A 24,392-nucleotide genomic window follows, 5' to 3' on the forward strand; every position below is an offset into this window, starting at 1 on the left:
GTCTGCAGAGGACAAAGATGCGTTCAATGACCTTCGTAAATGGGGGCATTCTGCGGCCTCATGGCGTCTCGGGTCTCCCTCCGTCCCAGTCTCACACACACACACACACGCCGGCTTCTTCTGCCAACAACACGAGTCCTGTTGTGACTCCTCAGAGGCTCGAACACCAAACAGGAGGATCCACAGAGTGACTGGCTGTCGTCATGTGACACGGCAGAGGCAATGAGGGGTTAAAGGTCAGATCATCACACACACACACAGTATTGCAGTATTAGAAAACAAATATAGAAAATAAAGACTTTAGAAAGAGATCAGATTAATGTTGAAATAAAGTCGCCAGAGTTTGTTAATCACTTTGGGTAAACTCTCCACCACCTGAACCCGGTTCTGCAAAGGTAAATTCCTTTAAACATTCTCTTTTCCAGTCACTTATGCTTGTTCATGTTAAATTGTTTGGTTTTCTATGTAAAAGTGTCCTGAAATAACTTGTATTCTGCACTATATAAATAAAGCTGATTTGAATTTTCTTCACACAGATGACACCGTCTATTTTCACAAAATCAAACAATTACGACAGAAAATGACTCAAATCTCAATGTGAAGCCAATTTTAATGAAACCGTCGGCTGCAAAATACAGGGAAGGGAAGAAAAAAAAAAAAAGTTTACTGAACATTTGCCATTTTTATTTCCAAAGAAAATGATACAGAATATAAAATCAATTTAAATAGAATAAATAATCAGATGTAGAAAATAATTAAGGCAAAGAAAGTCAACAAATTGTTCTGTTGGATTATGAAACTGTTCACAATCAATATATTAACCCTTTCCTAAAGCGTCACGGTAAATGTCAGCAAGTCATTTATAATACAAAACAAAAAACAACCCTGACGGCACATTTTTAGAATCACCATGTTGGATGTAAAATACTAAGTTCGACCCACAACACAGTGAAAGGACATAACTTATTCTTAAAGCTTTTTATTAAAAAAAAAAAAGTTCAAGATCTCAGAGCTTCAACAGTGAAGAACTAGAGCCCTGAGGTACTCCACTCAACTATCAAGTATAAAAACAGCCTCGATTAAAAGCAATAAAAACAATTGCTAAAAGCTAAAACTCAAAGTGCTTTTGAAGTGGAGTCGTCGCCTTCAGGATGTGAGGAGCGAAGCGAAGCGGCCAGCTGATGGACGACGGAGGAGTTCAGCTGAGGGATGAGGCTGATCTTCATCACTTTGCTGTTGGAGTACTTCTTCTTCACAGTCTGGAACAAAACAGGCGAGTCAGACAACACTGAGACCCTCCTCACCTGGAACTGGTGCCACCTCTTTAAGCCCCGCCCCCCTCACCTGGAACTTGGTCTTCCCTTCATTCACCATCACCACGTTCTTGGCGATGTGCCTCATGATCGGCTTCAGGTGATCCTCGGTGTAGGTGGAGTAGTGCTGCTGCGTGGGAGACTGCGGGAGACGAGAGAAGGTCAGAGGCCATTGCGAGGCGAGTGCAGACCCACCGTGTGACGGACCGACTGACTGACCCAGGGCTGGCCCACCAGCAGCCGCTGGGACAGGCACAGCGAGGCGGCCGCCACCTCCGAGGGCCGGTACTGCACCATCTCGTAGTCCAGCAGGGTCAGCTCCATCAGGTACTTGGCCAGGGTGTGGCGCTCCACATCGCACTGAGACACAGACAGTCCGGTTTGAATATTAGTCAAGACATTTTAAATGAATCCCGAATGTTTAATGAAGCGGCAACGTTCCAATCGGCTGATTTCAGTCAGAACCAAAGCAAGTCCACAACTTCTCTACAGATATCAGGAGAAAACATTTACTTCAATTCAGACCCCATTTACACGGCAAACGTTTAGAAAATGACGCCCGTTTCCATGTCAACAGCAGAACTCTGAAAAGGATGCAGTTTTCATTTTGGGCCACAAGTTGGCGCCATTTGTTTTTGTAATGAAATCACACATACAAGCGCAGAACAAGGACATTCTAGTGGACAGACGAACTCCGGTGAATCCGAGCACCGTTGTCGCGGTAACGGACCATCAAAATGTCAAAGTTTTAACTTGGAAAACATTGTCGTGAAAACGACAGTTTTACAAGAAAAGACTTGAAACCAGCAAATATTCTGACATTAATTGATTCATATTTTAAGATCTTTTTTTTTGCTGCAATTTCAATAGTGTTGTAGAAAATGCTTAAATTAAACAGGAATGCAGTTTTAAAATCAGAGAATTTCTACAAGACCGTTGATCCAGGATCGACTTTAACTTCAGGTCTCTGCAGACCAGGACCAGGACCAGGCAGACTCACATTGGCCACCTTGGAGGCCCGGCGCAGGAAGTGCAGCGGCAGCGGGCGTCCCAGCTGAAAGTGCAGCCCCTTCAGGATCAGCTCCTCCATGGTCAGGACCTGCGCCGTGGTGTAGGCGTTGTCCGTGATGTAGGCGAAGTCTTTGGCGATGGGCGAGTACATCTCCTCGTACTTACATGCCACCAGCATGGAGGTGACGCCCACCAGCTGCAGCTTCCTGCGAGACACCGGCTGCACCTACAACCAAGGAGCCGACAGTCAGCGTGCGCTTCTCCGAGTCTCCTGTGGGGCGTCGGCGGTCTTACCTGGAGGAAGCGGTCCATGATGGCCACGGTGAGGTACAGAGACTCCTGAAGCAGCTGGAACCTGGAGTGGACCTGGACCAGCCAGTCCACCAGCAGAGCCCTCATGTTCCCGTTGATCTCGTACCCTTGCATGTAGTTGGCTCGCACGGCCTGCTCCACCTGAGGACGACAGCCGGTCACTCCCAGCCACAAACACATGAGGGGGAGGCACCGTGTATCGGAATCGGCCGATATGTTTTAATAATTATCGAATGTCTAAATAGTCGACGAGTGCGCGAAGGGAAGTTTGGTTAGACACAAGTTGTGCAAAGGATGCACCATTTGCATGATCAATGCAACGCGAGGAGGAAGTCCAGTCATTCCATCTCTCATTTGAAAAGCCGCCATGAAACTTACAAGCGGATCTGGGAGCAACAACTCAACGGCCAAAAAGCCCAGACAGTCGCAGCTCCGTTCAGCCAGCTGACTAAAACAAGACATTTACCAAAGACAGACCAAAGTTGATCACAAGGTAGTGGAATTGAGTGGCGGACCACGGATTTCACCAGTTGATGGAGCACATTGAACCCTGCTACACCTTTAGGTCACCGCCGTTTCCCCCGCGGACATCACACTGACTGACTATTTAAAACAGAACCTCGTCATAAATATCAGTATTATGAATATCTGTAATCGGCCATATCGTTCATATTGGTGCATCCCTACCCCAGACCGTCACAGCAGAGACATGAGAGGACAGATACCTCGAGCTGGTGCAGGTAGTCGTAGATGTCTTTGACGTACTCGGAGCAGAGCTGCGGCTCGTCGCCGTCCTGCTCGTCCACGTCCTGCACAGACAGCAGCGCCTCAGAGAAAGCCTGGCAGAGCTCCTCTTCCTCCTCAGACATGTTGACCGGCGCCTCAGAGACCGAAGGGAGCCGAGCTGGACCTGCAGCCTGGACCGACGGAGCCGCAGCCAAAACCAGAGTCGCTGCCTTCACAACTGGTTTGGTTTTCTGTTTGTTGGGTCCAGTTTTCTGAGGAAAAACAAAAGCTGATTTTTTTTTGTGTTGTTCTCTCTTACCTTTATAATTATAGACGGTCATGAAACAGTCCGAGGCAAAGAGAAGGAAAATGTGAAAAACCCAAAGATGTAGAATGACTAATGGACAAAGAAGTCCTCAGTTGGTAGAGGTTGAAACGGGACTAAGGACAGACCCCGGTGGACCCAGACTCTCGTTCACAGGGTTGTTTGTGGTTTACCTTTGTGTTGACATCCGCTGTGCTGAAGTTCGTAACTTCTCCGAGAACCGCTCGCGTCGGACCGACAACCGCTTTCTTCCTCTTCAACAGATTCACCGCTCCCGGAAGAGACTGGAACGGTGAGAGAAAGAGACACAAGATAAAACCTTTATTTGTCCCACAAGTGAGAAATGTCATTGTCACAGCAGCATAGTGGACTATAACAGAGATACCTACAATTTATATCTTTAATTCAATCATTGACAAGAGGAAATAAATAAAACTCAAAACAGAGATTCCAAACTTCATAATGAACTTTTGTAATATGAAAATCAGTTTACAATAATAAAAAACAGAGTAAAGTCTGAGAGGCCTGCACAGCCGCTTACTCTCATAGAACTTTTCTATCATTACAATACTCTATTGCTTAATTTCTTTATATTTTAATAACATGCATGTTTAAACTACTTTTTTTTTTTTTTTTTTTTTTAAATGTTGTCAATTTGATTCATTGTCTAGATTATTCTTTTAGGTCCTAAAAACATGGTTCTATGAAGATCTGTTCCTTTCAAGTTACTTTCTCTTGCTGCAAATCTGTTCTGGACATTAACTGGAAAAGTTTGTCATGTGATTTATACACAGTTTGCAGAATACTATACTCTATGTCGTGCAATTTCGACAGTTCTAACAGAATTTCATAAAGGTTCTGTTGAATCTTTATTCATAATGGCTCTTTCTTGTAAAATGACTGGATGTTTGTTTAAAAATGCATTTCCTCAAACTTCAACACAGTAGGTCAAGCAGAGGATTGCATAACTTATACAGTGCTTTTGTTAAATACTGCAGTTGTTGATATTTACACTTTTGCATAATTTCTAGGCGACAAAGTGAGAAAGAGCTCAAATATGAGCGATGGGCTGCTGCGACAGGTGAACCCAAGGGCGGCGCCATCTTGAAAAACAAACAAACAAAAAATACAGCGAGATAGAGTGTGAGAGAGTGGGACGGAAAGAGTGAGACAAAAAGAGTGAGCCAGAGCACGAGAGAGAGAGAGAAAGTGAGCCAGAGCGCGTAAGACAGCAGACAGAAGTGAGCTAACGGTGTGCGCCACTGGAGCTAACAGGTGAAGCCAGCCGGGAAACGTCGCCCTGAAGTCCGTCAACTCACCGCGGCACCGAGTCCCAGGGAAGACATTCTGCCTGCAGCTGCACCGACGACTGAATATCAGAAAAGTCCTCGAACGGGACCGTTTTTAAATCCTTTTTCTTATCCGTCAAAACAGTGGAATCCCAAAGCAAGCGAATACATGCGGAGAGAACAGCGCCATTCAAATAGAGCTCCGCTCACCCCGATTGGCTGCAGCAGCTCTGACGCGCGCTCCTGATTGGCTGCAGTGGCCGTGACGTACACGCTCCTGATTGGCGGAAATCCCTTTAACCCATACTAACTACAATTGTGTTAATTCTAAAAATACTTCGTGGATCATTTTACGCATCATTTATGAACATTTCAAGAGTATTCGTTGAATTTGTGCTTCATCTTTACATAGATCTATGTTTACTGTATGTTAAGAAAACAAAAACATTCAACCAATTAAAAGAAAATTTCATGCATTTGGAATTTAATTGAATTTCGATGCTTGCAAGATTTTTGTAATAATCTCTCTCTCTCTGATTGATTAATCCAGATACATTTAAAGAGGACATTCATTGCTTCGGGTGTCATAATGCACTGCAGGAAGTGGTGTTCTAAAAATGTCCTGTAGGTGTGAGTGTGTCCTGTTGGATTTGTACAGGTAGAATCAGTTTCACCCTCAGCCGAGATTCTTGAGCTGAATAAAGTGGTTTAGAAGATGAATAAACAAACTGCAGCTGTCTGACGGCCCGTTTACACAGCAGCGATTTGAAGTGGAAACAGAAAACTATCGTGTTTTGTGGGTCTGTTGAGATGACCACAATACTCAGAGTCAGTGAAACTTAACTTTATGAAAACACCCTGACTCCGGGCTGCGTGGAAACCACAACATTTCTGAAATGCTGCTACTGGCCATGTGCACCACGACCATAGTGAATAATTCTTCTGCACATGCTCAGTAGATGAACAATAACACCGTTTTCCTCCAGTGTCATGACTCTTGTCTGTATTCTCCTGGGATTTGGTAGTCACTGTAATAACACTCCAACTTGAACGTCTTTCCATACGAATGTCCGTGTCCTCCCATTGTTGAAGTTTATAGCGTTTTGTTCTTTGTACGCATATTTGTGTGGTTTCAAGCATGCCAACTATATCGTTTTCAGCGTTTCCATTGAAACAGACATTTTGAAAATGTTGAAACTTTTCTGGAACAAAACTGCACAAAAAAAAGAAGCGTTTTCATTTAAATCATTGTCGTTTAAACGAGGCCTGAGGGAAAAGGGTGCGCGAGTTCAACATGGTACCCGGCTAACAGTGGAATATGATTTCTACGGGTACTTAAAGCACCACAGTGGTAGAGCTTTGACGCCACAATGTGGCCACCAGTCTGTAGATTTTTACTGGATTCATGTTAAAAAATGTTTCTGTGTTAAATGCAGTTTATGAGTCTCCATCTCCCTTTCGTCTGCGCTGATCTCTGGAGTCTCTCCACTGCTGCTTTTTCATCCGGGTCATGAGAACCACAGCACAGGTAGGGTTTCCGTTTTTAGTGCCGACGATGATTCAAAGGAGACTTAGAAGAACAACAGCTTCCGTGAAGACTTGCAGAACCATTTTACTTGTAAATGACGGTAAACCCTTGCGGTACAAAGTGTGATCTTCAATCTTTAATCCCACCGCCACTATTACAGAACATCGAGGAAGCAGATTTACTCACATTAAAACTTCATTTTTATTTTCAGTGAAAGTTCAGTCTGAAGCAGAAGCGAGTCTGCCAGAAGTGAAGTTGCACCCGATATGATCAAGAAAAGACTGTGGATGGAGAGAAGACTCGGTCCAGATGCTGGCTCCAGGTCAAAGACGGTCTGTAGACCCTCTGTAGACCGTCAGTTTCCGTTGTGGTGCGTCTGAAGATATTCGTTATGCAGCTTCTCCTGCGCCTCGTACAGCTTCCGCAGCTTCTTGGCTTGTCCTTTGCTGACCTCCTTCCCTTCAGCGTCGTGAGTGGGAAAACCCTGCGAGGGGAGAAAAACACCCTCAGAGTTCAGATCCAGGATCACGAGTTTATCTGGGGGGAAATAATTGGGGAAGTTTACCGTCTCGTCGAAGGTGGAATATTTGTCGGTTTCTTTGCGGAACATCTCAGAAGGAGGGATCTTCATCTTGGCCAGTTTGGCCGTCTGAAAGAGAGAGAGAAGGAAGAGTGAGCGAGTCGGAGTGACCTGGAGTTTCTCCTGGATGCAGACGACTCTGACCTCCTGCTCCTGCTTCTTCCTCGCAGCTTCCTCTCTCTTCTTCTTCTTCTCTTCTTCCATCTGACGGACAACAACATGGACTGTCGTCAGGGAAAAGACGAAGGGATGCAGAGCGCCATTAAAAACATTGTATTTTACCTTCTTCTTCTCTTCTTTCTCCTTCAGTAAAGTCTCTTTATCCACCAGCTTCACCACCGTGGGCAGACCTGGAAATCACATCAAGCTGTCAGCTCTTGTCTAGTAGCATCTTCTACTCGACGACACATGAAACTGATTTCAGATTGTGAAGCATAATCTCAACAGAGTGACCCAGTTTTTATCCAGAATTCAAATGAAACATATTTTTAACTTCAATTTTAACGATATAGAACCAACAATAAGACAATTAGAGGAAAACTCTATTGGAATAAACCAAAAAGATCACTTTTCACCATTTCACACAAAATAATAAAAACATGTTAAAATAATTTCTGTCAGCAACGATTTAGTTATTTTAATATACTTTTTTATACTATTTTTGGAGCCATTCTTTATTTAAATGGATTTTCTTGCTTTAGCTATTTTAGACTCTTAACTGTTTATAGTTTATATATTGCAAATGCTTGTAGTTCATATCTTCAGTTCAAAGCTGCTCCGAGTTTCTTGATGTTACAGCCTCGACATTTAAACTTTTTTTTTTTTCTTTGTTTTCCTTTTCTTTTTTCAATTTGTCCCTTTCTTTTCTTTCAATAAAATCTGCACAGTTTTAATCATTTATTTCTTACATTTTTCCCTGTATAATTCATTATTTCTTGAGTAGTGTTAAGTTATTTTCTCCTTGTTTCTGGGTTCCAGCTCTTCCTATAAATTAAACAGTTTTGGGGACTAAACACAGACCCGAAGTTAAAGAGAATCCAGATTACGGAGTTATTCCACACAGATTACCAGTGTTTTTTTACCTTCATGGTCCTCCAGCCGCACTCCGAGTTCAGGCAACGTCTCGTCTCGAACCACATCGCAGAGCTGCAGCAGCTCCGTCACTGAGGAGGACAGATTACACAATATCAAGTAATCTGTAATCTGAGTGGATTTCTATGAGAGAGAGAGAGAGAGAGAGAGAGAGAGAGAGAGAGAGAGAGAGAGAGAGAGAGAGAGAGAGAGAGCGGACGTCACCTTTCTTCTCTCGGGCGATCCTCCGAACGCTTTCTCTGAAATCTGACAGAACAGCGAGGTACGGCATCACCGCGCTCTCCAGCTGAGGACCAACATGAAGACATTCTGAAAATACTTGATACAGAGTCACTGTAAACGACAACATAATGCTAACAGCTACTGTGGATACAGGCTAATGCTAACTGGCTGCTCCTAACAGAAAAAAAACTGTTTCGTTACAGTTAATTCAGTAACTACTCAGATAAAAGTAATCTGTTAGTAGTGATAGAGCATTTCAGAAACAAGTTGTGTAAAAACTCACGTCCACACTCTGACTTTGTCCCACGGGGAAACCGATCGACTCGGATCCTTCGATCGCTCCAAAGATCTTTAAAAAAAAAAGAAAGGATCAGAAACAACAAAAAGTCACACAATCACGATAAAAACGGACTAAAAACTGAATGCTAACCGCTCAAATCATCGTCACTTTAAAGGGCTGTTTTAAGTGAAAATGCGATTGTTGGTCGGGGTCACTTAAAACGCTGATTTATTAGTGTCTTTGACGTGTTTCCTGTGTATTTCTGCTCAGTCTGTGTCTAATGTTGATGGGTAATTCTGGAGTTATTTTAACAAGCAAAAACTACTTTCTTCCTCTGAGGAACAAAGTTGGACTTGTGCTGCCATCTAGTGGCTGCTGTCAGTTCTGCAACACTTGGTGTTCATTCTTGGATCACTTTGTTGAGTCTCATTGTACTCATGTTTGTGAGTCTAGTAATTTTGAGTCTTTGTGGTAGGGGTGTGTGTGGTGTGTGTCCTGGATGTGCAGACCTTCAGCATGTTGGTGAGGTACGAGGCCACGCTCTCCACCAGCAGCCGGTTGGGCCGCAGCTTCTCACTCTTCCTGCCGGCGATGTAACTGTTGCTGTGGCTCACCAGCAGCCTCATCTCCTCCATGGCCGTGCGAGTGTCCACGTTATCGCACAAAGCCTCGTGGATGGCACACTTCCTGTCGTAGAAACTACACACACACACACACACACACACACACACACAAAACATAAGTTTGATCTGACCTTGAGAATCACCTCAGAACAACTGTCCATCTTAAGGTCCCGTTTAAATAACAACGGTTCAAGAGAAAACTTGAGGTTTTTGCGTTTTCGTGTGAGCAAAGTTTTGAAAACATGATGTAGTTAGATGGTTGGGCCACTAGTTGATGCTGTTGGTTACATTTGCAACCGAGTGTTGGGGCGGAGGTTATGTTTTTGTCTGCGTGTATAATTCTTTATTGATTTGTATGCATTTCTACCATTTGTTCACATCAGAGGACATTTTTGTAAATCTGCACAAGAAAAAGAGCAGAAAGTCCAACTCTTTATTAACTTCCTGAACTAGATTATTAATATTTTTAGAAGCTTCATATGTGAAAACCTAAAAGAAGAAGAGCGATTCGACAGGTTTCCAGGATTCCTCACCTGTTGTTGAGCTCCAACTCGGCTGCCTCCCACTTCTCAAACTGACCCGTGATGTCTGTGGGCGCTCGCAGTACATCCTTCACGTTCAGGAAAAACTCCTGTTGGGAGAAGAAGAAGAAAGACAAACCTGCAATTCATGTCGTCCGTATTATCACCATAGCAACATGATATCGGAGGCACAATCACACAGAAAAAGAAATAAGACGACAAAAAAAGTCAACAAACTGAAATCATGACGGGAATATAAAACCTCAGCTCATCGATGGTTCAGATATCAAACTTATTGAGTGAGACGTTTTAGTTCGATACTCTAAAACATCACTGTTGATTTTACAGCTTTAACTAAGGCCCCGTTACACGTGAAAATGCAACTTTTGAAAAATAAAACGGCTCCTAAGTCAGAACTCCTTGAAAACTCCTTGAAAACTCCTTGAAAACTCCTCAACTCCTCAACTCCCGTCTCCGTGGAAACGAATGAAAACGCAATGTTTCTTGAACGCTGCTACCGCACCTGCTCACCACGGCTCGTGTGTGTCCATCTTAAAATTGACATTTTTAAAACGTCTCAACGTGAAACTTTTTAGAAATGACACGTTTTCACCTGGAACGTTGTGGCGTGAACGAGCCTGACATCGTGAATGTCTGATCCTGAACAAAAACAAGTACAAAGCTTTTTTTTTTTTTTTTCATGATCCCGTAGAATGTTGTACGATGTTTGCTTTAACAACAGAACTAAAAAGTGGATGAAGGAAGTTGTTTTGACCCACGTTCATGAACCTCTCGTACTGCACGGCCGACTCCATGGTGTTGGAGGAGTAATCCAGGGTGTCTTTCCAGGAATGCATGAGGAAGGCCAGACGGAGTTGACGGGCTGTGTGAGGAGCAGCAGAGCAGCCGTTACCGTCCCACTCATCTTTTACACTCATTCACACCGTGTTTCCCTCAAAACCTGGAAAAGAACTCAACCCGCTGAACGAACCGAGTTCAGGTTTTCATGACAAGTTAGAGCTTGAGCTTCAAAGAAGTTGAAAAGCGTGCGACTCACCTGTGTTCTTGGACAAGGCGTCTTTGATGGTGATGAAGTTCTTCAGAGACTTGGACATCTTGCAGCCGGCTATTGTCAAATGTCCCGTGTGTAGAAAGTAACGGACCCAGTAATCGTTCTGGAAGAAGGCCTGTGGGAGAAACCATCAGTTGTTTTTGTCCCACCTCCTTTCACACGATTCAAGCGAACCAAAGTGTGAACGTTGATTCCCTCACCTCGGACTGAGCCAACTCGTTATCGTGATGGGGGAACCGGAGGTCGAAGCCTCCGCCGTGGATGTCCATGGACTCCCCGAGGATGGAGCCGGCCATGGCGGAGCACTCGATGTGCCACCCGGGGCGTCCCTGAGACCACATCCAATGAATCAAAGCTTTTTCTGGAGATGTGAGGAGGAGAAAGGGCGGGTGTGCATTCTCACCTTCCCCCACGGCGAGTCCCACGAAGGCTCTCCGGGTTTGGAGGCTTTCCACAGGGCAAAGTCGTTCTGGGACTTTTTCTCACTCAGTCTGTCTGCAGAGATGCTCAGGTCACCTGGGGAACGCGTTAGAAGAACCGTCACTGGACACTCCTCTTAAAAAACACTTTTAATCTTCACGTCATGGAAACTACAGAACAGAGGAGTGTGAGGAGGAGAAGAAATCATGCTGAATCCTGCCAGCAGCGCAATTCTGTACCTTCTCCTTCCTGCAAAGCTTTCTGGTCCCCGACAGCTTCTGGAACCAACTTGGCATATGAATGATGCGGATTGGAATCGAACCGGGCGGTGTCAAAGTAAACCGAGCCGTTTGACTCGTACCTGAAAGAGAGAGAGAGAGAGGCAGAGCGTGAGATGTTAGACCAACAGAAGCAGCGCTGCAGCAGCCGTCTACTCTCAGAGGACGGCTTTCCTCACCCGTAACCGTTGGAGATGATTTTCCTGACGAAGTCCACGATCTCTGGGACGTACTCGCTGACCCGGGTCAGGACGTCGGGGGGAAGAACCTGAGGAGGAACCACAGGAGAACTGAGACCACAGTCTGAAAACACGAGTGGCTCCAAACACAATACACAAGTAAGTGATTACTAAAAATAACATGAGTAACCCAGTTTCCTGTGGGCTTCATACTCTGCTCCTGTTAGCTTTAGCATTAGCTTTCAGCTCAATGGCTCAACTTCCAGTCAGACGTTTCATCGTACATTGAGAGCCTCCATGTCCCGGTGGTACTCTCCCTCCCAGTATTTAGGCAGAGTGGAGAAGATGGAGTTCTCCGTGACCTGACTCCCGAACTGTTGGTCCAACCAATCAGCGAGCAGGTCCTTCGAGCTGTCCAGCAACACCTAAGGATCAGGTAGAAAAACACATTTAAAATCCATCAATAACATCCATTAAATTAATTCTACAAATGTCTTTTAATATAATAAGAACTACTTTTGAAATTAAAAGTGGTAAAGTCCTGAAGTACATAAACCCTAAACTGATAACAATAAGAACTCTGCTTTGTTTCAAACATTGCCTCCAGGTTCTAGTTCTGTGATCAAAGCGACCCGGAGCCGGTCGGACCTGAGCCAGAGGCTGGATCTCGTCCGCCGCGGCCTGCCGGTTCATGGCGGCCTGCAGCGGCTGCAGGGCGGCGGAGACGGCGGCGTCCAGTCTGTCCAACATCTGCTTCTTATCGGGGTCTGTGGTGGAGGACAGGACAGCCTGGAAGGGCTGAAAACACAAGGAGGGTAATAAATTACAATCAATCAATAATCAACAAAACAACAGAAAGACTCAGGATTTTAGTTTTGTAGGTCATGAATTAAATAAAAAATAATAAAAAATCTCACAGATCTGAGGATATATTACAATTACTTTGTTATTAATCATGTTTATTAAAAACAATAAAATCGATTGAATCAAGAATGTAAATATTTGTATTCAAAATATTCTTGTTTTCATTTGTGACCTGTGAAAAAATTTATTTAAAAAAACGGACCAAAAAGTAGTAAACCAATTAAACTTTAATCTCCTTAAATGTCTTTCGCCACTTCATTATTTTTTAAAATAGGATTTATTTATTTTTATGTTTATTTAATGTTTGAATGTTTATTAAAAAAACAGCTCATCTTTGTTTTGTTAGAAGTATTTTAATTAATAAAAGACATTAAATAAATAAATAAATAAATAAATAAATACTATTTTCTAACCCATTGATGAAACTGGACCAAAGCGTGTGTGTGTGTGTGTGTGTGTGTGTGTGTGTGTGTGTGTGTGTGTGTGTGTGTCTGTGTGTGTGTGTAAAAAAGACCTCTCTGGCTGTGAGGACGTCCTTCAGGATCTGAGCTGCTTGTGGTTTCTTCTCCTTGTACTGATCCAGCAGGAAGTTCTGACGAGCTCGTTTGATAATCTGAAACAAACAAAACCAAACAAACGTTATTTCTTTAACCACTTCCTTGTGCCGTGTCACTGCAGTGTGAATCCACCAGGGGAACTCGTCCTGACTCACCTTGTCGTCGATGTCTGTGATGTTAATGCAGTACAGGACGTCGTACTTGAAGTAATCCCTCAGTATCCGCCGCAGAATATCAAAAGAGATGTAGGATCTGAAACGAGACACGGAGCGAAGTGAGACACGGAGCGGGGTGAACTCTGAACTCTCCGCTTGGTGACGGAGTGTTAGTTACCTGGCGTGTCCCATGTGTGAAGCATCGTACACCGTCGGTCCGCAGCAGTACCACGTCACTTTGTTCCCCTTCTGAGGAACGAACGGCTCCTGAAACACAAACACAAACCACTTTAAACAGCTAACTAACACTAATCTAATCCCAATCTGATACTGACCAGCTGGAAAACAGATCTGTAAAGAAGATCTGAATGTTAATGGGAGGAAGATCCTCTATAATCTGGATGTTAGTTAGGAGAAAGATGCTATATAATCTGAATATCAATGGGAGGAAGATGATCTATAATCTGGATGTTAATGGATGGACGGTGCTCTATAATCTGGATGTTAATTCGGGGGAAGATGCTCTATAATCTGGATGTTAGAGAAGGAACATGCTCTATAATCTGGATGTTAGTGGGGGAAGATGCTCTATAATCTGGATGTTAGAGAAGGAAGATGCTCTATAATCTGGATGTTAGTGGAGGAAGATGCTCTATAATCTGGATGTTATCCGTTTGAGTTATTTAAGAATGCTATTGCTAATCACAGCTGTTATAGCCACAAATGTCCACTGGGACATGTTTAGTAGTTCTGAGTTGGTTCTGGATTAACGAGGCTCCTCCTTGGTTTACTGAACAGAAGACGAGATGCGAGTGTGGAGCTGAGCTGGTTCTGACCTTGGTTCTGGTCAGGCTGTTGTAGAGGCGGAGCAGGGGGACGGGAGTTCCTGCTGGAGGAGACCAGGGAGGCTGGACCCGCTTCCCTTTCACTGGAAACAATGAGAAACAACAAGACTCATGGGACTGATAACCTTCAGGGATTAATGGAGGGATCAACGTCCAGTCGGATTATTATTTATGAGTTAATGAGTGACGTGGAAGTCCGACATGCTCCCAGACTCTTTGAATGATGCAACAATTCAGATACACGCAGATGCAAAACCTTCATTCTTTTCATGTCAGAACCAATTTTCAAGTCCATAACAATGTTTCCTCCAGAGTTAATTCTCCAGATTAAGTCACAATGAATCACAGATCGAGGACAAAAATCAAATTTAAGGAAAAAAAAAAAGACATTTATGTCAAAGGTTCCTAAACTTTGTCCGATAGACGACACCAGATCAACTCTGTGGAGCATCTCTGATTGGCTAAAACTCTGGAGGACACGCCCACTCTCACCCACACCCGTCCGTCTCCCGGGGCAAAAACCATCTAGCAAACCTATTTACCAAACATCTATAAACCAGGAAGATGCTCTATAATTTTGCTCCCATTTACGCCTCCTGAACCGACACACTGCTGCTCAGACAAACATGCTGTGTAAACATTGGTAGGTATGACTCTGGGTTTAAGCTCTAATTCAATCTGATTAATAGTCCAATTAGTCTTTGGCCTCTGCATGGTTTCGGTGTTCGGGCAGTGTCACGGTGATGAACACAGAGCTCAGTTCCTCGGCCGCCTGACAGAGTTTGAAGTTTATAGATCTCATGAAGGCCGAGGAGTTACGATGAGACGAAAACATGCCGAATCCAAAACATCACACCTCGTCTCAGTTTGTCCTTTTTCACAGACATGCATGTGCAAGATTCACTTCCACACACTTCCACCAATCAGCCATAACATTATAACCACAGGTCTGCGCTCCACCTGCAGCTTCTTTTCCTCTCTGAGCTACTATTGAATTGCCGTGACACAAAGTGTTCTCTGTGGTCCTGATCGGGGTGGATCGGACCCGGAGACGGTCTTTACGTCTCGCTTCACTATTCATACGAGCTGTGCAGTGATTGTTGGCGTCTCTGTGTCTTCAGTGAGTTGTGTGTGAAGGTGTGTTGGTGTTCCTCTGTCAGCAGCAACCTGAGGTGGGACACGCTTGCATGATCCAATTTAGTCTTCAGTGCAGTTGGGAAATTATTCAACAGACTCCAGAAGAGCTTCAAAGCAGCAACTCAACACCGTTAGCGCAGCCCGTTAGCACAGCACCCGCTGTTGTCGTGCGCATTACGTCATATTGGTGCGTCAACGTGGCGTCGCCATTTTTCACCGTTTCTGAAAAAGACAACGTGATTGCAGAATGCAATAAATGTTCAGCAGAAGTGCCAAGAGGCGGAAAAAAGTCTAGCAGTTTCAACACAACCAACCGACATCGTTGCCTTTCTTTTGCTGTGACAAATTATTATCGGTGCCAGCATCGGTTGTGAGAAGCAGAAAGTCACCGGTATCGGTGGGGGGAATAAAAGTGATGGTGCATCCCTAGTATAAACAGGGCTCATGTTTTGTCCTGAACTCACTATTTGAATTAAATTTCCTTTAAATGATGAAACAAAATGCAAGAGAATACTTTGCATATTAAAGGACATCATTAAGAAAAAATTATATTTGTGAGTTACCACGGCGCGGACCAATCAGACCCCCCCCCCCACACACCCACCCACCCCCCGGAGGCCCCAGTCACAGTGTTATGGCTGATGGTGTGTTCTGGCAGCAGCTGCTGTCGTGCTGTTTGAACTCTGATAAGCTGATAGCTGGGACTCGGAGCTCACATCAGACCTGGCGTCTCCTTCTGTCTACTCACTGCTGCCGTCCGGCTGGAGGTCCGGCTGCAGGGCGGCTATGTGTCTGAACCAGCGCAGAGCGTGGACGTGCAGCGGGTCGGGGGGCCGGCCCAGGAGCCGAAAGGCTTCCAGGTCGGCCTGCGAGGGGCCGAACCCGGCCAGGTAGCTGCGAGAGCTGAGGTAGTCATTCAGGGCCGCGGCCAGCGCGGCCTCCTCGTCTATCTGCAGCAAGAAGCCAAACTCAAAGGCTGCAGAGACAAGAGGGCACACGGTGGTTACCCGAGAAGACATGTTTCCCTGCACGCTGCCTGCTCACATCACACCGCTAAACCGACACCACGACCCTGCAAACCCAACAAAGAGCCTCCACGGACTACTGACGACACACACACATGCGCACACACACACATTCACCCTGCAACGTTTTCAAGTGAAATTGGCAAAACTCTTTGGTAGTTTCAATTAAGGATACACCGATACCAGTATTGCATCCAATACTGGTTGAAGAATTCAAACAACACAGTGAGTATTAAGTGATGTCATCCTACAGCAACTTCGCCCACAAGATAGGACGAGCAATATCCGCAGTTTCGAGATTTTCTTTTATATTAATGACAATGACAAAAGTATGACAGACTGTAAATTATGTTCTGACTAATTATCAAGTACAACACCAGCAACTCAATCACTAGAGACTTTCTGGGCTCACACACCAGCAATGCTGCATTCTAAATATGATTAAAGTGACTAACAGCAAGTAAGTTAAGACGTACTCGCATTGATAGGCAGTATCACCAAGTAGCTAAAGGTTAGTACTTTAAAAAAGTGGTATTGCTGCATCCCCAGTTTAAATGGTTTATATGTCATCACGATTCAGTCACTGAGAATGAGAAACTCATGAGATCAATAAAAAAGTTTCTCTGCTCATGTGTGAGTAGATGAAGAATAACAATGGAGAATTCAGAGTGACGGTTAGAATTTAACGAGTCAACATTTCCTGCCATTCACCACAATCATCTGAAAATGTAGAGAACATTTCTTCACGCGGATACTGAGAGGACATACGCCACGAAGGACCAAGACGCTGGCAGCTTTACATACAACTGTTCAGTGTGTGTGTGTGCTAACTTTGCTGGAATAAAGAAAATGTAAAGAACAATACCGTTTTCAATTGACGGTTGGTGTGTAAACAGGCGACTGATGTAATGATAAAGCTGTACAAACAGCACAAAAACAAATACAAGAGTAAAAGCGACACGCAAAAAAAAAAAGATCAGAATCATTAATAATTATTTTATTGTTTTCCAGATCTTTGGATTGTTGTCCAGATGGACAGTTTGGAGGTTTGAAAAACAAAATAATTGTGTGTCTCAAAGTCCAAGATTTTCCTAAAAAGTCTTAAAAGTCATTGATTTATTTACACCTTATAAACTGCTTCAAAACATTAGTACAGCTTCAAATAAAAAAAATTCTTTAACTACTGATTCAGAAAAAAGAATTAAAGTCATAAGATTGTTTTAATACTTCAAATCCGGTGAATTTCACGTCTGGTGTTCCACAGGGAAGTATCCAGGGATTCATAATAGTTGTTATTTACATCAATAAATCAGATCACAACTAACAATTTGTTAGTATTGATTAAGCTACATGTTTAAATGGGTTGGTAATAATGCAGGAAAACAGAAAAAAAAAGGTGTGGCTGAGTCGGACACATCATCATAAACGTCTGAGTGAACAAAGAAGTGAACAAACTAATTAAATCCGAGACTTTCAGGTTTTATCAGGGCGCTTCTCAAAGAGAGAAGCCCTGGGGGAGAAAGTAAAAAAAAAAAAAAAAAAAAAAAAAAAAAAAAAAGGACACGTGGGAGGAGAACAGAAAGTAGAAGTAACAGAAATGGAATAAAGTTATCTAAGAAATAACCTGAAATCCGAATGGATTAAAAAATAAAATAAAAATCAAGCTCTAAATCTGAACTTTTTAATCTAGTTCTGCAGATTACTGCTAAAATGCAGGTGTTTTGTTTTAATAAATGTATTTTTTTCTTTCAAAAGAAATCTTAGAAGAATTACTGATCTGTATGTGATGATTTCTTAAATTACATATATGTGGGAATGTGGTGTCTCTTCCTGATTTTTGTTTATCTACATGTTATTAAAGCTTAAAGTGTTTTATAACCTGATGCATATCAAATTTATCCAAACGGATTTTATATTTATGACACAAAAGGGCCTCAAAGACAAGCTTTACATACATTTCCAACACTTAATAAGCGTGTTGTTGATGAAAATGTGCCCAAGTGAAAGCTGGTGTTGCATTTTAAAAGGCTGCCAGGTTTTAAATGATGAAATAAGTGAGTTCATTTAGATTTAGATGTGCAGGGTTTTAAATGACAGGGGAGCTTCATAAATATTGAGTTAAATGAGTTGCTTTAGATTTGAATGTGGGGTTCCTTGCTGACACGTTTTCAACTGACAGGTTAGCTTTTTAAATGTTGATCAAAATGACTTAATTTAGATAAAAATTAGAGGTTTTTGCCTGAGAAGTCCTTCAGTGACAGGTTAGCTTCAGCTAAACTGCTCACGGCTTCATTACCGTGCTAACAATGCTAACTGGAGCCTCCTGTCAGCCCGGTACGAGCCGGACGAACTCCTCGGACAAAGTAGTCTTCAGTCCCAAGGTTTTGTGCGGGGGAAATGTGATAAAACTCCGTACCTGTGTCTCCGGAGGTGGACATTTCCCCGCTGGATGGTTTTTGGATGCTGATGCAACAGTAACGTGCCCGGAAGGAAGAGGCTCGCAGCCGGAACTGAAGTTCAGCAGCCTAGTCGACAGGGGGGCGGTAATCGTAGCCGGACCCAGTCCCAGGGAGCAGAGGGGGGCGGTAAACAGCGCCGGACCACGTTTCGAAGTAAAACCGGAAAAATAAAAAAACACTCGGTTTGTAGGGTTTCTGTGCAGACATGGAACACCTGAAGGAGTACGTGGACAGAGTGAGCCGAGTTTACGAGCGTTACAGGGACTATGTGAGGAGGAATCCGTCCGCCGCGGCGCAGCTGGAGAGCACCGTCAGAACACTGTCATATCTACTGGCAGGTAAACACGCTGTAACTAACCCCAACTACCTGTAACTACCCTTCAGTTACCTGTAACTACCTGCTGGGGGGGGGGTAGCAGAAATAAATAATACTGTTCACATAAATCATCATGCTTGGACGTGGCTGGTGGTGTCCCACAGGGTACAGTAATGGAACCAAAACAATGACATATATGGGATTTCAAAACTACTGTTTGTTTGCAGATGATATAAATAATCTCTGATCAGGAGACAGTTTTCGGCAGCTGAACTCGAGATTAAAACCTCAGAAGCTCAACATAAAGCATAAAATTGTTCAGCATGTTGATGGTTTCTGGTTGTTTGCATACACATTCAACTACATTGAGTATTTATTCATTTTTAATCCTATTTTTTATTTGATAATGCACATTTTACAATCATTGTAAAATGCTTTCTTGGAGGATTGTTTTTATTTGTAATGGAGTAATATTTACAGTATTACAGTTTTTAATCAAAAATAAATTTCTAAGTGGATTTATTTGAAGAAAAAAGAAGCATCTCTGAATGTTTTCTTTTTTCAGGTCGGTTTGCAGATTCACACGAACTCTCTGAACTTGGTGAGTAAAACGTTAAGTTTATTTCATGACGACTTGTTTCAGCTCATAATCTCATGAAATATCTTTTTCATATATTAAAATATTGATTGCTTATAAGGTCTTGTGAATACAATTTTTTTTTTAGAAAGTGTGATCAAAAATCCTGAACTATGTGTGTGTATTTTTGTTGCTGTATAAAAGTGTGTTTGGAGCTGTGCTGTTTTTTGCTTTCCAATCTAAAGTGTTGGTTTTGTCTTTTTTCTTCGTTTTATGATTATTTAAATGAGACTGTCAGTTTGTTAGTAACTCTTCTGAACCTCACATAAGAGGAAAGGCTGAAGATATTGAATTTATTCACGCTAAACGTGTAGAATAATCTATAAAGCACAGCCTGTCAGTTTGTTTTGTGGGGTTTGGTAAAAGCTGAGTCAGCAGCTTTAGTCCTGCTGCTGTCGGGATATTTTCTTGAGTTGAATTTAGTTTTATTTTTTCTCCAGTGTACTCTGCATCCAACCTGCTGGTGCTGTTTAACGACAGTATTCTACGTAAAGGACTCCGATGTTCCCTCCCGGAGGTGAGCTGTTCTTTAACATGTTCTAAATAACAGTGCTCTTTCTCTTCACACCGGCTCTGACCAGGCTCAGTTTATTTTTATTTTCTTGATTTATGCACCCTGTGGCCACCTGAAACAATCAGTGCTGTCAATCAAGTTTTTGGACATGTAGGCCCCGTGTACACGACAAAGTTTTCAAGTGAAAACGGAAATCTTTTGTAGTGTTTTGGTGGTCTGTTTCCACCACAACGGAGCCCGGAGTCTCTGAAAACGCTTCGTCTCCTTGTAGATGTGTGAAAAAGCAACTTTTCTGAAACGCTGCTACTGGTCCTGCGCACCACGGCCATAGTGAATAGTTCCGCTCACGCTCAGTAGGTCGACAATAAGAGCAATGTTTGCCTCCAGAGTGTTGTTTTGAGACATCCTCTTCAAAATGTCGCCATGTAAATGTGAAACTTTTCTGAAATGAAAATGCAAAAATTATGCATTTTCATTTCATTTATTAGTTTATTTGGACGGGACAGTGCATACTAACGAACAAGCCATCTCCTCACGAGGTTACCATAAATGTGCCGGATTCAGCACTTCCGTTGTCCCACGTGAAACGTTGTCGTGTAAAACGGGTCCTTGAACGCCAGATTTTTGCTGTGTCGTTAGATTACGTGTTTTCTGACCGTTGGGATGTTGAAATTTCCACGTGTGGTCACTCAGATCTGCAGATAAAAAATCTGGTTAATGAGGCACAAATCTAACAAGTGTCCCTCTGAAACATGTCGATATTTTCTAATCTTCTATCAGCGTCAGGTTTTCCTCAGACTTCTTGATTTATTAAAGACGACCGGATCTTGATGCGAATGTTAAAGTAAACACACAGGAAAGAACCTACTAAAGCTAACAGTGCCCCCTCCCGCGACCTTCTGGCCTCTGACCCCACCCCCCTCTCCGGTCAGTCGCTGTCCCAGCAGAAGCTGCTCACCTGGCTCTCCGTCCTGGAGTATGTGGAAGTCTTCCTGGAGGTCGGAGCCTGCAAGCTGTGGGGAGAAGCAGGCCGCTGGGTGGTCATCACACTCATCCACATCATCAAGTATGTTCATGTGTGTGTACACACACACACACACGCACACTCACACACACACACAAGGACTGAAACCTCCATCTTCCAGGGCGGTGTTCCGGCTCGTTCTTCTTCTGTGGTACCGCTGTGGAATCCAGACCAGTCCTCCCATCATGCCTCTGGACCGAGGAGCGCAGTGTGTGTCTGAAGGTGTGTGTTTCATTGTGTGTATGGGGGGGAGGACGGGGGTCCTGCCCGCTGTAGGTGGTTTCACACTCCCACTGGCTCGTCTCTGTCCTCCACAGAACAATCAGCTGGTCAGGAGGACGAGGACTGCTTCGTGGGTCAGAGGTCAGGCCGGGCGGTCCGGGTGCTGGGCCAAGGTAAGACCTGGTCCCCGGGGTCAGTCTCAGGGGTCCCGGGGAAACCTTTGTCTGCACTCGAGGTGAAAATCCCTCCTCATGTGTCCACCGAGTCCTTATTTCGCCAGTGTCTCCTCTGCAGGTTCGTCCCTGCAGGCTCGTCTGTGGGGAGCTGCTCCTCCTCCTCAGAGGAGGAGCAGGAGGAGGAGGAGCTCTGAAGAGGATCTGAACATCAGGCCCACGCCGCTCGGTCTGCAGGAGACGCTCGCAGAGTCTGTTTACATCAGCCGTCCTCTAGTCCACCGTATCCTTCCGTCACCGTGACAACGGGACACAAGTCTGTTTGTGTGTGTGTGTGTTTTCCTTACATGCTCGCTTCCGACCTGCAGTACTCTGTCTCGGTCTCTGTGGTAAACAGTCGTGGAAACCGTGGCTCATCTCCGGAGCCCTGGAACTGTCCAGGTGAGACCACAAGATCATGACTACCAGGAGACCACTCCTCCTCACCACCAAACTCATACAAATTATAATACATGACGAAGAGAGTCTTTCTCTTAAGAAAAGTCTTTCTCTGAAGTTTTGAGACATTTTGCAGACACAGCAGTGATGTCTCACTGTCTCCGTTTCCGGCAGTGATGTCTCACTCTCTGTCTCCTGCAGCAGTGATGTCTCACTCTGTTTGTCTCCTGCAGCTTGGCGATGCTCAGTGACACTCGGTTTGAGAGGCGGTGGGAGCGGGCGGAGATGAAGAGGCGGACCTTCCTCCTGTTGTATTACCTGCTGCGCTCTCCCTTCTATGACACATATTCACAGTGAGTCCCTGAACGCCTCACAGACAGTAGAGTTAGGAGGGGCAGTTCTCTGACTTTCTGCCCCGTCTGCAGGGAGAAGATCCTCCTCCTGCTGCGAATCCTCTCCGATAACATTCCGGGAATCGGACTGGTGGCCCGTGAGTTCTTTCCAAATCGTCCACTGCACCTCATGAACCCTGAAACATCTTGTTCTCTTTTCTTTACATCAATTTGTTGTTTTTAATCTTATAAAATAGCATATTTCTCTCAAAACACAACAATCTACATTTAGACATATTTAGATTGTATTTCTGGAGTTTGAGCTTAAAAATTGCACAAAATGTAGAGTTGTATGTTTGAGGGGTTTTTTCCAATAAAGTTTCAGCTTCAATCTCATTTGGTCAAATCAAAATCTACACCAGAGACAAACTCTTAACTGAAGATATAGCATAGTGTACTAGTTATTTACTGTGACTGTTGAACAAATAGTACCACTTTTAGGAAATATTCGTTCCTGAAAACTTTTCTAAACGGTCCCAAATTAACTTCACTATACAAATAAGCAAATGTATGATTTAAAAAAACTGAAAACTCATAATTATACCCACATTTTGATAACCATATCATATAATCCCTATGTCCTCAAACAAGAAGTACAACCTTAGTGACGTTGTAGTTTGCTAATATTACGAATATTTGTCAAGTTTTTCTACAATATGAAACGATTTTCCTGCCATCTTACGTTCACTGACGGGGTGTAATGATGTGGCATCACCACAAGATGGTGCCAGTGCTGTCCTTAATGTGGCTGATGTGGTGAAAAGTTTTTATTTAGATATTTGAAGCTTTAATCTGAGAGACTAAACATTAGTTTGACAATTTCCCTGTTTTTTTTTTTTCTCTTTTAAAAGAACAACTATTAATACTATTTATTTTTTGAGGGAGAAAAATGCTCAGTTTTTACAATTAACTCTAGATTACTATTTTTATTAACAATAGAAACATTTGTTTGCCTCAGATTTTTAGTTTTCATGTGAATTTTAGAGTCAATTTCACAGTATAATTCCCCCCTCTCTCTCTCTCTAGGTCCTCTGATGGAATACCTTCCCACCTGGCAGAAGATTTATTTCTATAGTTGGGGTTAAACGGAGAATGGAGAAGCTGCAGTGTCCTGTAGGGGGCGCTTTGGCAAGATGGCTGAAAAAAAAAAAAAAAAGTGACTGAACTGAAAAAATGTTGGAAAGGAAAAATCCAGCTTAGTTTCTGTGTCGTTTCGGACACTGAAACTCACTAACTGTTAAGACGGGAAATGGTTTGTTTTGTTTTTGTTCCGTCTGCCGTTGTTTTGTTTAAAAAAAAAACCCGAAGCTAATGGGATTGATCCAAACTGCAGGACACGCCATCAGGTCTGCTGCCCCCTGGTGGTCCCACTGGGCGGCCTCGGACTGCAGGGTGAAAACATTTTAATGTGAATCTATCTTCTACTTTTTTTTTTTTTTTTTTTCAAAATTTTGGAGGGAAATTGACTTAAGACATTTTTTTTCTGATTCAATGTTTTCAGTTCATTTAAATGCATAGATTCCAACCTGTGGTTCAGGGCCTCTGTGGGGGGACGTCAGACTTTAGTCGGGGGTCCTGAAGGTTTTAAAGCTCAAACTGACACTTTTTTTTGACCCGTCTTTAAAATCACAAAAACATTTGTCACTTTTTTCAAGTTTCGCTAGATAAATCGACTGCAATGTAAATTTTTTCAGATATATTGTTAATATGAAAAATAAAGTGATTTATTCAACATGAATGAGCCTTGTCCATCTTGTTTCTGTTTATGAGCAGATCTTCTGATATTAAGAAATTAAAGTTACCATAAATTTAAAGCATATAACCAGCAGAGAAGCTCTTCTTTTAATGTGACAATTTCATTGA

General features: G+C 43.3%; 3 protein-coding genes across 4 annotated transcripts; 1 reads left to right on the forward strand and 2 right to left on the reverse strand.

The window, feature by feature from the left end:
• Positions 1-591: 591 nt before the first annotated feature.
• ccnb2 (cyclin B2) lies at positions 592-5,208 on the reverse strand. Its single transcript, XM_080458288.1, has 8 exons — positions 5,007-5,208; positions 3,861-3,971; positions 3,362-3,634; positions 2,619-2,777; positions 2,314-2,550; positions 1,533-1,673; positions 1,345-1,455; positions 592-1,259 (listed from the first exon to the last, which is right to left on the reverse strand). The coding sequence occupies exons 1-8, from the start codon at positions 5,031-5,033 to the stop codon at positions 1,116-1,118; spliced, it is 1,203 nt and encodes a 400-aa protein (XP_080314414.1). The 5' UTR covers positions 5,034-5,208; the 3' UTR covers positions 592-1,115.
• Positions 5,209-6,213: 1,005 nt separating this feature from the next.
• On the reverse strand, positions 6,214-18,927 carry cars1 (cysteinyl-tRNA synthetase 1). Of its 2 annotated transcripts, XM_080458203.1 has the most exons (23): positions 18,771-18,898; positions 16,078-16,305; positions 14,184-14,275; positions 13,526-13,614; positions 13,348-13,444; positions 13,150-13,248; positions 12,420-12,569; positions 12,056-12,196; positions 11,772-11,860; positions 11,554-11,675; positions 11,298-11,410; positions 11,095-11,223; positions 10,880-11,009; positions 10,602-10,705; positions 9,835-9,932; positions 9,188-9,377; positions 8,682-8,747; positions 8,381-8,462; positions 8,167-8,247; positions 7,367-7,434; positions 7,229-7,288; positions 7,070-7,153; positions 6,214-6,988 (listed from the first exon to the last, which is right to left on the reverse strand). In XM_080458203.1, the coding sequence occupies exons 1-23, from the start codon at positions 18,790-18,792 to the stop codon at positions 6,860-6,862; spliced, it is 2,463 nt and encodes an 820-aa protein (XP_080314329.1). In that variant the 5' UTR covers positions 18,793-18,898; the 3' UTR covers positions 6,214-6,859. The 2 variants fall into 2 exon arrangements, with proteins under 2 accessions (XP_080314329.1, XP_080314330.1); XM_080458204.1 differs by lacking the exon at positions 16,078-16,305 and having other exon boundaries at positions 18,771-18,927.
• On the forward strand, positions 18,785-24,265 carry pex16 (peroxisomal biogenesis factor 16). The gene is made up of 11 exons (XM_080458205.1): positions 18,785-19,151; positions 19,695-19,730; positions 20,207-20,283; positions 21,213-21,346; positions 21,426-21,526; positions 21,622-21,699; positions 21,821-21,982; positions 22,068-22,140; positions 22,371-22,490; positions 22,563-22,627; positions 23,556-24,265. Exons 1-11 carry the CDS (start codon positions 19,019-19,021, stop codon positions 23,612-23,614), a joined length of 1,038 nt encoding a protein of 345 aa, XP_080314331.1. The 5' UTR covers positions 18,785-19,018; the 3' UTR covers positions 23,615-24,265.
• The last annotated feature ends 127 nt before the right edge of the window (positions 24,266-24,392 follow it).

Source organism: Lipophrys pholis, assembly GCF_963383615.2.
Source record: "Lipophrys pholis genome assembly, chromosome: 2".
NCBI lineage: Eukaryota > Metazoa > Chordata > Actinopteri > Blenniiformes > Blenniidae > Lipophrys > Lipophrys pholis.